We start from the raw sequence: 13,847 nt of genomic DNA, 5'->3' as shown, positions 1-13,847 counted from the left end.
TGTAAGATCTCTGCTTGCTCCACCCCTAAATATTATAACATGTAAGATCTCTGCTTGCTCCACCCCTAAATATTATAACATGTAAGATCTCTGCTTGCGCCACCCCTAAATATTATTAAATGTAAGATCTCTGCTTGCTGTTATTGTCAGTGAAAAACCACAAAATGGATCAGATACAATGTATCAGTCTAGACCAGTGTTTTCCAACCAGGGTGCCTACAGCTGTTGCAAAACTACAACTCCAAATATGCCCGGACAGCCGTTGGTCACAATTGAAGACATTTGAGAAATGGATCAATTAAAATATATAAGTCTAGACTATTGTTTTCCAACCAGGGTGCCTCCAGCTGTTGCAAAACTACAACTCCCAGCATGCCCGGACAGCCTTCGGCTGTCCGGGCATGCTGGGAGTTGTAGTTTTGCAACAGCTGGAGGCACCCTGGTTGGAAAACACTGCTCTAGATAGCAAAGTAACACAAATGCACCAATTGATTCTTACCTGTACTGATACACTGTAACATACTGCAGCTACGAGAGGATTAAGTATGTCCAGGTTTTTGGATGCAAATAAGCACAAACAGCAAGCAGAGATCTTGAAAATTAGGAAGAATTTAAACACGAAGGAGGGGGATTTGTCAGATCTTGTGCAAAAGAGCAGTTACCCATAACACATACCCCTGTTCCTTTGCATAAGGTTCCATAGATCTCCCCAATAAAAGGTAGTAGAGCTTTCTAAGATACAATGATTAAAGGGGTACTCCCGTGTTTGACACCTAATCACTTATCCACAGTAAAGGGAATAGGTGATCATGAGGGTTTCGGCTACTGAGATCCCTCTAAATGTCCCCATGCACAGAGCGCGGGGTCGACAAGGTCCCTCCCTGCATCTCAATGGGAGAGCGGAAATACACAAGTACTGTGCTCGAACCCCCTATCCTGTGGATAGGGGATAAGTGTGTCAAATGCTGGAGTACCTCTTTAAAAGGGTCGCCCGGTATTAGAAAAATGCTGCTTTTTATTTATTAATTCTTTTTTATTTTTTTTTAAAAACAGCACCACTCCTGCCCACAGGTTGTCTGTAGTACTGGAGCTCATTTACCTTAAAGGGGTACTCCACAAATCAACTGGTATCAGAAAGTTAAACAGATTTGTAAATTACTTCTCTTAAAAAAATCTTAATCCTTCCAGTACTTATCAGCTGCTGTATGATCCACAGGAAATTCTTTTCTTTTTGAATTTCCTTTCAGTCTGACCACAGTGCTCTCTGCTGACACCTCTGTTAATATCAGGAACTGTCCAGAGCAGGATAGGTTTGCTATGGGGATTTACTTCTACTCTGGACAGTTCCTAAAATGGACAGTGGTGTCAGCAGAGAGCACTGTGCTCAGACAGAAAGGAAATTAAAAAAAGAAAAGAACTTCCTGTGGAGCATACGCCAGCTGATAAGTACTGGAAGGATTAAGATTTTACAAGTAATTTACAAATCTGTTTAACTTTCCGGCACTAGTTGATTTAGAAAAATGTGTTTTCCAGTGGAGTACCCATTTAAAGGGGTACTCCCTTTGAAAACTTTTTTTTAAAATCAATTGGCGCCATACAGATTTGTAAATCACTTCTATTAAAAAATCTTAATCCTTCCAATACTTTTTGGGGGCTGTATAGTAAAGAGAAATCCAAAAAAGAAATGCATTTCCTCTGATGTCCTGACCACAGTGCTCTCTGCTGACCTCTGCTGTCCATTTTAGGAACTGTCCAGAGCAGGATATGTTTGCTATGGGGATTTTCTTCTGCTCTGGACAGTTCCTAAAATGGACAGCAGAGGTCAGCAGAGAGCACTGTGGTCATGACATCAGAGGAAATTTCTTTCTTGGATTTCTCTTTAGTATACAGCCCCCAAAAAGTACTGGAAGGATTAAGATTTTTTAATAGAAGTGCTTTACAAATCTGTTTAACTTTCTGGCGCCAGTTGATTTAAAAAAAAAAAGTTTTCCATGGGAGTACCCCTTTAAAAGAGCTGCGCTGCAATGCCAGACACATCCTGCAGACGGAAGTGGTGCTGTTTTTGTAAAAATAAATAAATAAATAAATAAATAAAACAAGCAGCGTTTTTCTAATACTGGACAACCCCTTTAAGTAGCTTTGATAATGCACATGCTCTTTATTAGGAATGGCGCCTCCTCCATAAAGGCATCTAGGGAGGGGGCATACGTATCACATATACACAACTATTATAACGTTTCTCTATAATATAGGTGCATCTTATCACTGTGGAAGATTGGGGGTGATAACTCACTAATTCGCTGTCTGGAGAGTCGTAGGGCGATTCCCACTTCATGACGACAAGCGTTTTATCCACGTGGACGGCGTGAAGTTGGCGAGGCGGCAAGCGGTTGTCTGGAATCATTTTGACCACGGCGTAATCTGACGGGGGTCCCTGATAGGGGCACGTGACCCGCACCTGAGTAGAGAGATTCTTATTATGTACATCAAAGCCCCTTAAAGGGGTACTCCACTGGAAAAAAAAAAATTAATCCCCTGGTGCCAGAAAGTTCAACAGATTTGTAAATGATTTCTATTAAAACATCTTAATCCTTCCAGTACTTATCAGCTGATGTATGCTCCACAGGAAGTTCTTTTCTTTTTGAATTTTCTTTCTGTCTGAGTGACCACAGTGCTCTCTGCTGACACCTCTGTCCATTTTAGGAACTATCCAGAGTAGGAGCAAATGCACATAGAAAACCTCTCCTGCTCTGGACAGTTCCTGACATGGACAGAGGTGTCAGCAGAGAGCACTGTGGTCACTCAGACAGAAAATAAATTCAAAAAGAATAGAACTTCCTCTGGATCATACAGCAGATAATAGGTACTGGAAGGATAAAGATTTTTTTTAATAGAAGTCATTTACAAATCTGTTTAACTTTCTGGCACCAGTTGATTTTAAAATAAAAAATGTTTTCCAGCGGAGTACCCCTTTAAGTAAATATAGCACACAGCATGTTAACCTAACACTGGTTTCGCTATTGATTCCCAACCAGGATGCCTTCAGTTGTTGCTAAACTACAACTCCCAGCATGCCCGGACAGCCGTTGGCTGTCCGGGCATGCTGGGAGTTGTAGTTTTGCAACAGCTGGAGGCACCCTGATTGGGAACCACTAATATTACGTGATCATTTCCCAAGGATAGGCTATTAATAACACAACACTGCAGTTTTATGTTTTCTCACCAAGAACAAGTATTGCTCGTCCCTGTTCACACTGATGGTCACGTCGTGCGACGTCGTCGTGACGTTCTGTGGGTTCCTGTGCAGCTCTGAGAATGACGTGGCGTAAAACACCCCGTAGGTCTGGAAAGAAGAGATCGGGAGAAATGTTATGTAGAGAACTCTGGCTCGTAATTTTATAGCGTAGCCCCACCCGGATATCATTTATATTGAAGCATATACCGTATTTTTCGCCCTATAGGACGCACCGGCGTATAAGAAAAATCTAAAAAAATAAAGATTTTGAACCCAATAGTGGTCTTCAACCTGCGGACCTCCAGATGTTGCAAAACTACAACTCCCAGCATGCCCGGACAGCCGTTGGCTGTCCGGGCATGCTGGGAGTTGTAGTTTTGCAACATCTGGAGGTCCGCAGATTGAAGACCACTGCATAGGAGGTAATACTCACGTGTCCCCGCCGCTCCGGACCCATCACCGCTGCCCTGGATGTCGCTCCATCGCTGTCGCCGTGTCCCCGTCGCTCCGGAACGTCTCTGCTGCCGGCCGGGTATCCTCGCTCTCCGTCGCCGCCATCACGTCGTTACGCACGCCGACGCACGTACGCGACGACGTGATGACGAGGAAGGAGAGCGCCGGCCATACAGGGGATCCCTGAACGGAGAAGACACCGGTGTCCTGTAAGCACTAACCCGGCTATTCAGTCGGGCTGTTCGGGACCGCCGCGGTGAAATCGCGGCGGTCCCGAACAGCCCGACTGAACAGCCGGGTTAGTGTCACTTTCCCTTCAGACGTGGCGGTCAGCTTTGATCGCCGCGTCTGAAGGGTTAATACAGGGCATCACCGCGATCGGTGATGTCCTATATTAGCCGCGGGTCCCGGCCGTTGATGGCCACAGGGACCGCCGCGATAGGGGTGTATTTGCCGTATAAGGCGCACCGACTTTTTCCCCCCAGTTTTGGGGAAGAAAAAGTGCGTCTTATACGGCGAAAAATACGGGTAGATATAATATTCAATTATACTGTAAATTCTTATTGTTCAACATGTTTTCTTCCCTATGAGTTCAATAATGTTTCTGCTGCCCCCTGCTGTCTATAGGTATTAAAGATGTACTCTAAACTTTTTTTTTTAATCAACTGGTGCCAGAAAGTTAAACTGATTTGTAAATGACTTCTATAAAAAAAATCTTAATCCTTCTAGTACTTATTAGCTGCTGAATACTAAAAAGGAAATTATTTTCTTTTTGGAGCACAGAGCTCTCTGCTGACATCACGAGCACAGTGCTCTCTGCTGACACCTCTGCCCAGAGTTAAGAACTGCCCAGAGCAGGAGAAAATCCCCATAGAAAACATATGCTGCTCTGGACAGCTCCTAAAATGGACAGAGGTGTCAGCAGAGAGCACAGTGCTCGTGATGTCAGCAGAGAGCTCTGTGTTCCAAAAAGAAAATAATTTCCTCTGTAGTATTCAGCAGCTAAGAAGTACTGGAAGGATTAAGATTTTTTAATAGAAGTGATTTACAAATTTGTTAACCTTTCTGGCACCAGTTGATTTAAAAAAAATAAAAAAATAAATAAATAAAGTTTTCCACCGGAGTACCCCTTTAACCTCTGCCATGGTTATAGATACACTATTCTTGGGTACCATAATGGGAAGCACCATGAGCGCTCATGTAGATCTGTATGTGACTGTAGTGTAAGAGATAAAAATAATAAACAGATCCAATACAATAGATTCTTACCACGTTCCTGACGCCCACCCAGCTGCACTCCACCGCCGTCTGATTGACCACTTTAGCTTTAAGACTCGGGGCCGACGGTCTTGTACCCTTGGTAATAAAGTGTTCAAAAGCCACAGAGCTCTCGCCATAAGAGAACTGCGCCCAGGCGGAAATCTCATATTCTGTCTGTGCCGTTAGATTGGTCACTGAGATGATAAAAGAAAAATGGGGGTCACTGTGTACATACATTACATTACTTATCCTGTACTGATCCTGAGTTATATCCTGTATTATACTCCAGAGCTGTACTCACTATTCTGCTGGTGAGGTCACTGTGTATATACATTACATTATTTATCCTGTACTGATCCCGAGTTATATCCTGTATTATACTCCAGAGCTGTACTCACTATTCTGCTGGTGGGGTCACTGTGTACATACACTACATTACTTATCCTGTACTGATCCTGAGTTATATCCTGTATTATACTCCAGAGCTGTACTCACTATTCTGCTGGTGGAGTCACTGTGTACATACATTACATTACTTATCCTGTACTGATCCTGAGTTATATCCTGTATTATACTCCAGAGCTGTACTCACTATTCTGCTGGTGGGGTCACTGTGTACATACATTACATTACTTATCCTGTACTGATCCTGAGTTATATCCTGTATCATACTCCAGAGCTGTACTCACTATTCTGCTGGTGAGGTCACTGTGCACATACATTACATTACTTATCCTGTACTGATCCTGAGTTATATCCTGTATTATACCCCAGAGCTGTACTCACTATTCTGCTGGTGAGGTCACTGTGTACATACATTACATTACTGATCCTGTACTGATCCTGAGTTATATATCAGACAGGAGGCTCATATCTTGCATTAATCTTTCTTCTTTAATGCCCATAGCAGAATTTTTTATACAATTTTAAAACGTATATTAAAGAAAAAATCTTCAAAACTACAACTCCCAGCAGCCCTTTGGACTCTCTTCACCCCTCCTAGCTCGACTGGCTCCTATATAAAGGGCTGTCTGGGACATCTCCTCCTCTTTCTTTCTGCTCATGGCAGACATCAGTTAAGTGATTCATGTTGTTTTAATATCCTTTGGATTCCTTTTCTTGTATATTTCGTTTTATCATTCTCTACTCTATATTTACTGTAGCTTCAGATTTATCTGTATATTTCTATTTTTCTGTAACTGTATATGTATATATTTTCTCTGTCTAGATTTCTTATATTTTTCTTTTATTAGTCCTGTGACGAGTCCTTTATAGACCGCAGACCCCTGGTTGCGGTCGGAAGGGTAAGGGGCTTCGTTCTCTATTTCCACAGATTTTCCCATCCCTGTTTTACTCACAGACGCCATCTTAGGTCCTCTGTGGCTTTCTTCCCCTTCCCCTTCTTCTCGCTGCTAAACCGCGCGCGGGAACCTTTAGGGGCGGAGTCGCATAGTCCCAGAGGCGGCCTGCCGCTCCTCCTTGCAGCCAATCATAGCGCGGCTTACCGCGCGTCTGACCAATTGCGGCGCTCACGGCCGTAATCGCATGTGATTACGGCCCCGAGCGCTGTATACTAAAAACCCCTCCTTCCCCTCTCGCCATTCCGTGGCGAGCGGTGGAGGGTTTAGCATCGGAGCAGTCACGGTCTTGTATTAGATAGAGCCTCAGGTATCGCTGTATATATTAACTCATTGTACCTTACCTGTCAGCTTGTTAGCTTGTCTGGTAGGAGACTGGGCACTCTGATAAATTTATATAGATCATTCCCTCTGACATAAGAGGTCACAGCCTGAATAGTGTTACTTATTATTCTAATCTATAATGGCCGGAGAATCTTCCCAGTCAGGTTTGGGGCAGGATATGCTCTCAGAAGCTCCCCTATCTGCAGCACAAATACAAGAGCTTATTAATAGATCAGTTAAGGCAGCTCTGGCGACAGTTGCTGCACCATCGGTATCTCATATGCCAGTTACTGCTGACTCTGCCAAGAAAGGCAAAGCGCTTTATAAGCGCAAACATACTGTCGCATACGACTCCCCGGCAGGGGAAGAAACATATATGCAACAGACAGAGCCCACCATGGCCTGTCACCCCGCAATGACAAACGACCCCATTCGACCCCCGGGCCTCAGGGAGTGTACTAAGAGGCATAAGTCCATCAGGCGTTCCAAGCCTAACTCCTTCGATACGTCGGAGGAGGACTCGGCGGAGGAAGAATCTGGTGAACCAGAAGGCACAGATTCTGGGTCTGAAAATGAGGCGGGTTTACAGGCGGATTTCCCATCCACCGATCCGGGTGTCCCAGTAGAGACTATCCTGGATACTTTGGGGCAACCCTTTTTCCATCCAGAGGCCATCATACACCCCCGCTCAGGGGATTGGGCCCCCTTGCCCCAGGTGGCTGCATATATAGAATACTGGACCCGGCGAACCCTTGATCGGGTCAACCGTAATAAACTGAGGGCAGAATGCCCACGGCCTTTCCTCTCCAAGAAAGTGGCCATAACTCCGGAAATAGATCCTGTCCTTATGAAGTACTTATCAAAATCCGGAAAATACTCAAAAAAGGGCATTGAAAGGTCGCTCAAGGCCATCCAAGACAGGATTTTGGACCTATTGGGCCCACTAACAAAAATCCTTAATCTTTCGGAGCAAGCAGCTTCCTCTGGTGACCCTGTGGATATCACGCAACTCAGAGGATGGGCGCAACGTGCAATGTGCATGTTGGGAACGGCGAATACCACCTGTTCCATTGAACGCAGGAGATCCATCCTCATGAAGCTGGAACCCCAGCTTTCACATTTGGCGGAAAATGAACCCGGCCCATCGGCAGAAGGCCTTCTCTTTGGGGAGGACCTTCTCAAGAATATTAATAAATTTGTAGGCCTATTTACAGGACTGGACAAAGCGCAAAATTCGCTTAAAAAATCCAGTGGCAAGGTTTTTAACAAGGCCGGCAGAGGAAGAGGTCGTTCTGCCGGCCGAGGCAACTATTATAGACCCTATGCTAGACCTCCCGCTCAGCCCTATGTGCCACCTCCACAACAATATACCATGCCGATGGCACAACCTGCACCTTTCTTTCCACCCCGAGGTCGACCCTGGAGAGGACGGGGCGGTAGAGGCTACCCTCGTTCCAGACCATCATCTGGTGAGTACAGATTCTCCACATCTTCCACACACCTATGTGGGGGGCAGGCTGAAACATTTTATCCACGTCTGGTCCATGATTACGGCAGACGCGTGGATACTGAACACAGTGGCAGGTTACCAAATAGAACTCCAGTCCCTGCCAGACATGAGGTTTACACCCCAACCTATTCATTTCTCGGACATAAACAAATCCCTTATAGACAAGGAGCTTCAGGAGCTCCTAGACAAACAAGCGGTATGGGAAGTAGACCCCTTGTCACCGGGGTTCATAAGCAACCTCTTCTTAGTCAAGAAGAAGGATGGCGGGTACCGCCCCGTAATAAACTTGAGGAACTTAAACCAACATGTGACTTACCGTCACTTCAAGATGGAGGGCATCCATCTGTTACGCGACCTTCTATGCATAGGAGACTGGCTAGTGAAAATAGATCTGAAAGATGCTTACCTCACAGTCCCTATGCATCTGACCTCACAACCATTACTAAGGTTTTGGTGGGGCGATCGCCTGTGGCAGTTCACTTGCCTTCCATTTGGCCTGTCGTCCGCCCCTTGGTGTTTCACAAAGTTGATGAAACCCGTTGTGGCAGCTCTCCGGAGCAGAGGGGTACGTCTGATAATTTATCTGGACGACCTGCTCATCATGACCGGCTCCAGAGAACTGGCCAGATTACACTGTCATTGGACGGTATCTCTGTTAGAAGAACTAGGTTTTCTCATAAACCTCAAAAAATCGGTTCTGTCCCCAACACGAGAGATGGAGTTTTTGGGATTTTTGGTGGACACCAGAAGAGCTGTCCTTTGTTTACCCAAAACAAAACTGGCCCTCATTCGCAAAGAAATCAGAGCAATCCTACGCAAGGGTCAAGTATCCTTGAGGGTAATCGCTCGCATGGTCGGCTTGTTGGCGGCTTCCATTCAGGCGATCTTTCCGGCCCCGCTGCATTATCGGGCACTACAGCGCCTCAAGACCCTTCATCTTCGACAAGGCTTACGTTATGCAGACGAAGTGACTCTTTGTCCGGAGTCGGTCGAGGAGCTACGTTGGTGGCTCCGTCACGCTGTGGAGTGGAATGGCAAGACCATTTTCAACTCTTGTCCAGACGTGATCATAGAATCCGACGCGAGTCGGCAAGGCTGGGGAGCCCGCTGTGGTCAGGACACAACAGGCGGGATTTGGTCAGAAGAGGAATCTCTTCTCCACATCAATGCTCTAGAACTTTTGGCAGCATTCTTTGCGGTCAAGAGCTTTCTATCACAGAGGTCCAATTGTTGCGTACTTTTACGCATGGACAACATAGCAGCGGTTCAATACATCAACCGCCTTGGGGGCTCGAGGTCCAGGGTGTTAGCGGACATAGCGTCCGACTTCTGGCATTTTTGTCTGTCTCGCGACCTTATTCCTATTGCGGAATATATTCCAGGAGTCTCCAATTCCGTGGCAGACTGGAATTCCCGTTACTTGATCGACTCCAGCGACTGGACGCTGGACCGGTCAGTCTTCTTGTCACTTCAGGACCTTTGGGGTCCATTCTATATGGATCTTTTTGCCTCGCGACTCAATCGACAATTACCTCGGTTTTACAGTTGGAGGCCGGATCCAGAGGCGTCAGCTGTGGACGCTTTCTACCAACGGTGCCCGGAAGGGACGCATTATGCATTTCCCCCCTTTCCAATGATCACCAAGGTTATTCTCCAGATCCTGTCTCAGAATGCAACAGTAGCGTTGATCACCCCATGGTGGCCGACTCAGCCGTTGTTCCCCCTTCCGTTGGGGATGACGATAGATTTCCCCAGGTTGTTACCCCCTCTGCCTCATCTACTCTCGAATCCGAACAAGGGTCTTCACCCTCTAGTTCTGGACGGCAGCCTACCTCTCCTTGCTTGGTTGGTTTCGGGGTGCCGACATCAGGTAATGATCTTTCTGAATCAGCTAGAAATCTCCTCGCCCTGGCCTGGGCCCCAGGGACTAGATCAGCGTATCGATCTGCATGGGGACTCTGGGTGCGTTGATGTGATCAACGGGAGATTAGTCCCGTTCAGGCACCTGTGCAGGCGGTAGTCAACTACCTAGCCGACGCATTCGATTCAGGCAAATCTTATAGTTCTATAAATGTTTATAGATCAGCTATTTCTGCATACCACTATCCGGTGGATTCCTTACCGGTGGGCAAACATCCTTTAGTTTGCAGACTCTTACGGGGAATCAAATTTAAGCGTCCTCCTCGCCCTAAATATCAAGCTACGTGGGATGTTTCCCGCGTGCTAGATATGTTTTCTTCATGGGAAGATAACAAGGATCTTTCTTTGAAGCTTCTTTCAGTAAAACTGACCGTTCTCTTATGTCTGGTCTCTATCAAAAGGGTATCGGATGTTCGAGCTTTAGATGTCTCTCGGCGTCAATTCTCGCCTGGAGGTGTTCAGTTTTCGGTTGTCCGCAAGACTAAGACGGGTCTTCAATCCGTCTTTTATCCGTTTTTTCCGGCTCATCCCAAACTATGTAAGGTTCGATGTCTTCAGGAGTATGAGACGCGAACAGCACCTCTCCGATCTACTAGTCATACTCAATTACTCATCTCTTATGTCCAACCTCATCTCCCGGTCTCCTCGGCTACATTGGCTCGGTGGGTTCGTCTAGCCATGGAGATGGCGGGGATTGATGTATCCTTATTTGGCGCCCACTCCTCTAGAGGGGCTATGGCCACTAAGGTTGTTATATCAGGAGGTTCTCTGTCGGATCTCTTACTGGCCGCCGACTGGTCGTCCCAGACCACTTTCCGTCAGTTTTATTTTCGACCCGAAGAACATGTCTCTATGTCTGTTTTATGATTCTGATTCCTACTTATCTTGGTAAGCTTTGAACTTGCAAGATATGAGCCTCCTGTCTGATATATAAATCGAGATTTTCCTAGCTAATGTGACGGAAAATATTAGTTATATGAAGACAGGAGGCGAGTATCTTCCCTCCCGACCCAACCCTATCATGGTGTTCTTTTTTGTCTTTCCAGGTTATTGAAGAGAAAGTCTTCCACCTTCTGCAAGGAGGCTGATATGTTCCTGATCCGTTGTTCATCTGGTTTTTGTTCCAGTTCGTTCAGGTCACGGCGGTCCTGTTGACCACGTTGTCAAGAAGCATCATCAGGTGGCAGTTCCTGTTCTTCATATGGAGTCTGCTGTGCTGGATACCGCATAAAGAAAGAGGAGGAGATGTCCCAGACAGCCCTTTATATAGGAGCCAGTCGAGCTAGGAGGGGTGAAGAGAGTCCAAAGGGCTGCTGGGAGTTGTAGTTTTGAAGATTTTTTCTTTAATATACATTTTAAAATTGTATACAAAATTCTGCTATGGGCATTAAAGAAGAAAGATTAATGCAAGATATGAGCCTCCTGTCTTCATATAACTAATATTTTCCGTCACATTAGCTAGGAAAATCTCGATTTATATCCTGTATTATACTCCAGAGCTGTACTCACTATTCTGCTGGTGAGGTCACTGTGTATATACATTACATTACTTATCCTGTACTGATCCTGAGTTATATCCTGTATTATACTCCAGAGCTGTACTCACTATTCTGCTGGTGAGGTCACTGTGTATATACATTACATTATTTATCCTGTACTGATCCCGAGTTATATCCTGTATTATACTCCAGAGCTGTACTCACTATTCTGCTGGTGGGGTCACTGTGTACATATATTACATTACTTATCCTGTACTGATCCTGAGTTATATCCTGTATTATACTCCAGAGCTGTACTCACTATTCTGCTGGTGGAGTCACTGTGTACATACATTACATTACTTATCCTGTACTGATCCTGAGTTATATCCTGTATTATACTCCAGAGCTGTACTCACTATTCTGCTGGTGGAGTCACTGTGTACATACATTACATTACTTATCCTGTACTGATCCTGAGTTATATCCTGTATTATACTCCAGAGCTGTACTCACTATTCTGCTGGTGAGGTCACTGTGTACATACATTACTTATCCTGTACTGATCCTGAGTTATATCCTGTATTATACTCCAGAGTTGTACTCACTATTCTGCTGGTGAGGTCACTGTGTATATACATTACATTACTTATCCTGTACTGATCCTCAGTTATATCCTGTATTTTAGTCCAGAGCTGTACTCACTATTCTGCTGGTGAGGTCACTGTGTACATACATTACATTACTTATCCTGTACTGATCCTGAGTTATATATCAGACAGGAGGCTCATATCTTATGCATTAATCTTTCTTTCTTTAATGCTCATAGCAGAAACATCATGCAATTTTTTCAAAACAAAAAACTACAATTCCCAGCAGTCCCCTGTACACTCCTCCCCTCCTAGCCTGACTGGCTGCTATAAAAGGGGGCTGCTTGTAGATCCTCTTCCTCTTTCTTTCTGCTCTGGCAGCAAGTTAAGTATATGATCTGTCTCATATGGTTTTCTTTGTTTCCTTTCTAATTATATTGTCATATAGGATCATATACGGTTCATTCATATATGATTGTCCTGTATATTTGTGATTTTATTGTTTTATTATTATTATAATTATTATTCTTATATGTTATATCTGTCTTCTTCTACTTACAGATTGTGAGTCTGTAATTTGAGTCGCACGCTTCGCGATCCTTCTTTTCTGTCCCAATTCTTTCCTTTCCTCCCCCCCCTTTGTTCCTTCCTTTCCCCTTCTTTTCCCGCTTGTAGTCTTACCCGACTCCATATTGGGGGAGGGCCTTAGCGTCTTCTTGTCGGCGTTCCCGCCGTCTCTCTCTTTTCGCGGGCTTAGAGGGTCGGGGGCGTGTTCTAGTGACGCGCTCCTGACGCGCACGCTTACATCATTGACCGCGCGTCCTATCACAGAACTCGCGACCGTAATCTCGTGAGATTACGCCCGCGAGCGCTGTAACTGAGTTACGCCTCCTCGCTCCGGCGCCAGTGTTGTGCGAGAGGAGTGAGGGAGCGCCAGCATCGCGTACGGTCTGTCTGTATATGTGGCAACGTTTACCTTTCAGAGCTTAGCTTGTTATACGTATCCAGGGCTGTTAACCCTTACCTGGCTGTAGATACCGCGGTATATATATTTTATTCTACCTTAGTCCTAGCTACTTGTAGCTTCTAGTCTTATCATGTCTGAGGACAACCATTTTATTACTCCTGTCCCCACATTGTCCGGAGTTGCTGGTAAAGCTGGAGATCTAGAAACTTCCCAGTTCTTGTCAGCAGCACAAATTCAGGACCTTATCAATAAGTCCGTCCAGGCTGCTTTAACATCTGCAGCTTGGCCTACCATACCACAGGCCACTACATCTGGCATCCGGACTACAGGGGGTAAAGTCCCTTCTAAACGGAAACATGTGTCAGCTCAACTCGACTCCCCGGCAGGGGAAGATAATAATATGTCCCAGACAGGACCCAACCCGGCCTGTCACGCCCCGCATCAATCTGAACAAGTACGACCCTTGGGCCTCAAGGAGACAATAAAGAGGCATAAGACCGCCAGACGGTCTAAACCTAATTCTTTTGACACCTCTAATGATGACTCATCTATCGAATCGGAGGTAGCTGATGATGATGATTCAGAGTCTGCGGACTCAGATGCGGGGCTCATGGCAGACTTTGATGATGCCACAGTAAACACGCCAAGCGAGGCGATTCTAGATACACTAGGGCAGCCATTTTTCAGCCCTGATGCTATTTCGCATCCACGATCAGGAGACTGGGCACCGCTACCTCAGGTCGCTCAGTATA

The 13,847-nt window shown here is 45.5% G+C and overlaps 2 protein-coding genes across 2 annotated transcripts in view; one reads left to right on the top strand and one right to left on the bottom strand.

The window, feature by feature from the left end:
- SORL1 (sortilin related receptor 1) overlaps nt 1-13,847 on the bottom strand; it is a 161,985-nt gene that overhangs the window by 24,557 nt on the left and 123,581 nt on the right. The window contains 3 exon segments of the mRNA XM_056544046.1: nt 2,294-2,458; nt 3,224-3,343; nt 4,958-5,142. Coding sequence (XP_056400021.1) covers nt 2,294-2,458; nt 3,224-3,343; nt 4,958-5,142 — 470 coding nt within the window.
- LOC130294360 (uncharacterized) lies at nt 6,656-11,373 on the top strand. The gene is made up of 2 exons (XM_056544047.1): nt 6,656-8,099; nt 11,107-11,373. The coding sequence occupies exons 1-2, from the start codon at nt 6,770-6,772 to the stop codon at nt 11,112-11,114; spliced, it is 1,338 nt and encodes a 445-aa protein (XP_056400022.1). The 5' UTR covers nt 6,656-6,769; the 3' UTR covers nt 11,115-11,373.

The sequence above is a fragment of the Hyla sarda genome, chromosome 10, assembly GCF_029499605.1.
Source record: "Hyla sarda isolate aHylSar1 chromosome 10, aHylSar1.hap1, whole genome shotgun sequence".
In the NCBI taxonomy this organism is placed as follows: Eukaryota; Metazoa; Chordata; class Amphibia; order Anura; family Hylidae; genus Hyla; species Hyla sarda.
The sequence above is the reverse complement of the archived record's forward strand: the minus strand, read 5'-3'. Positions and strand labels throughout refer to the sequence as shown.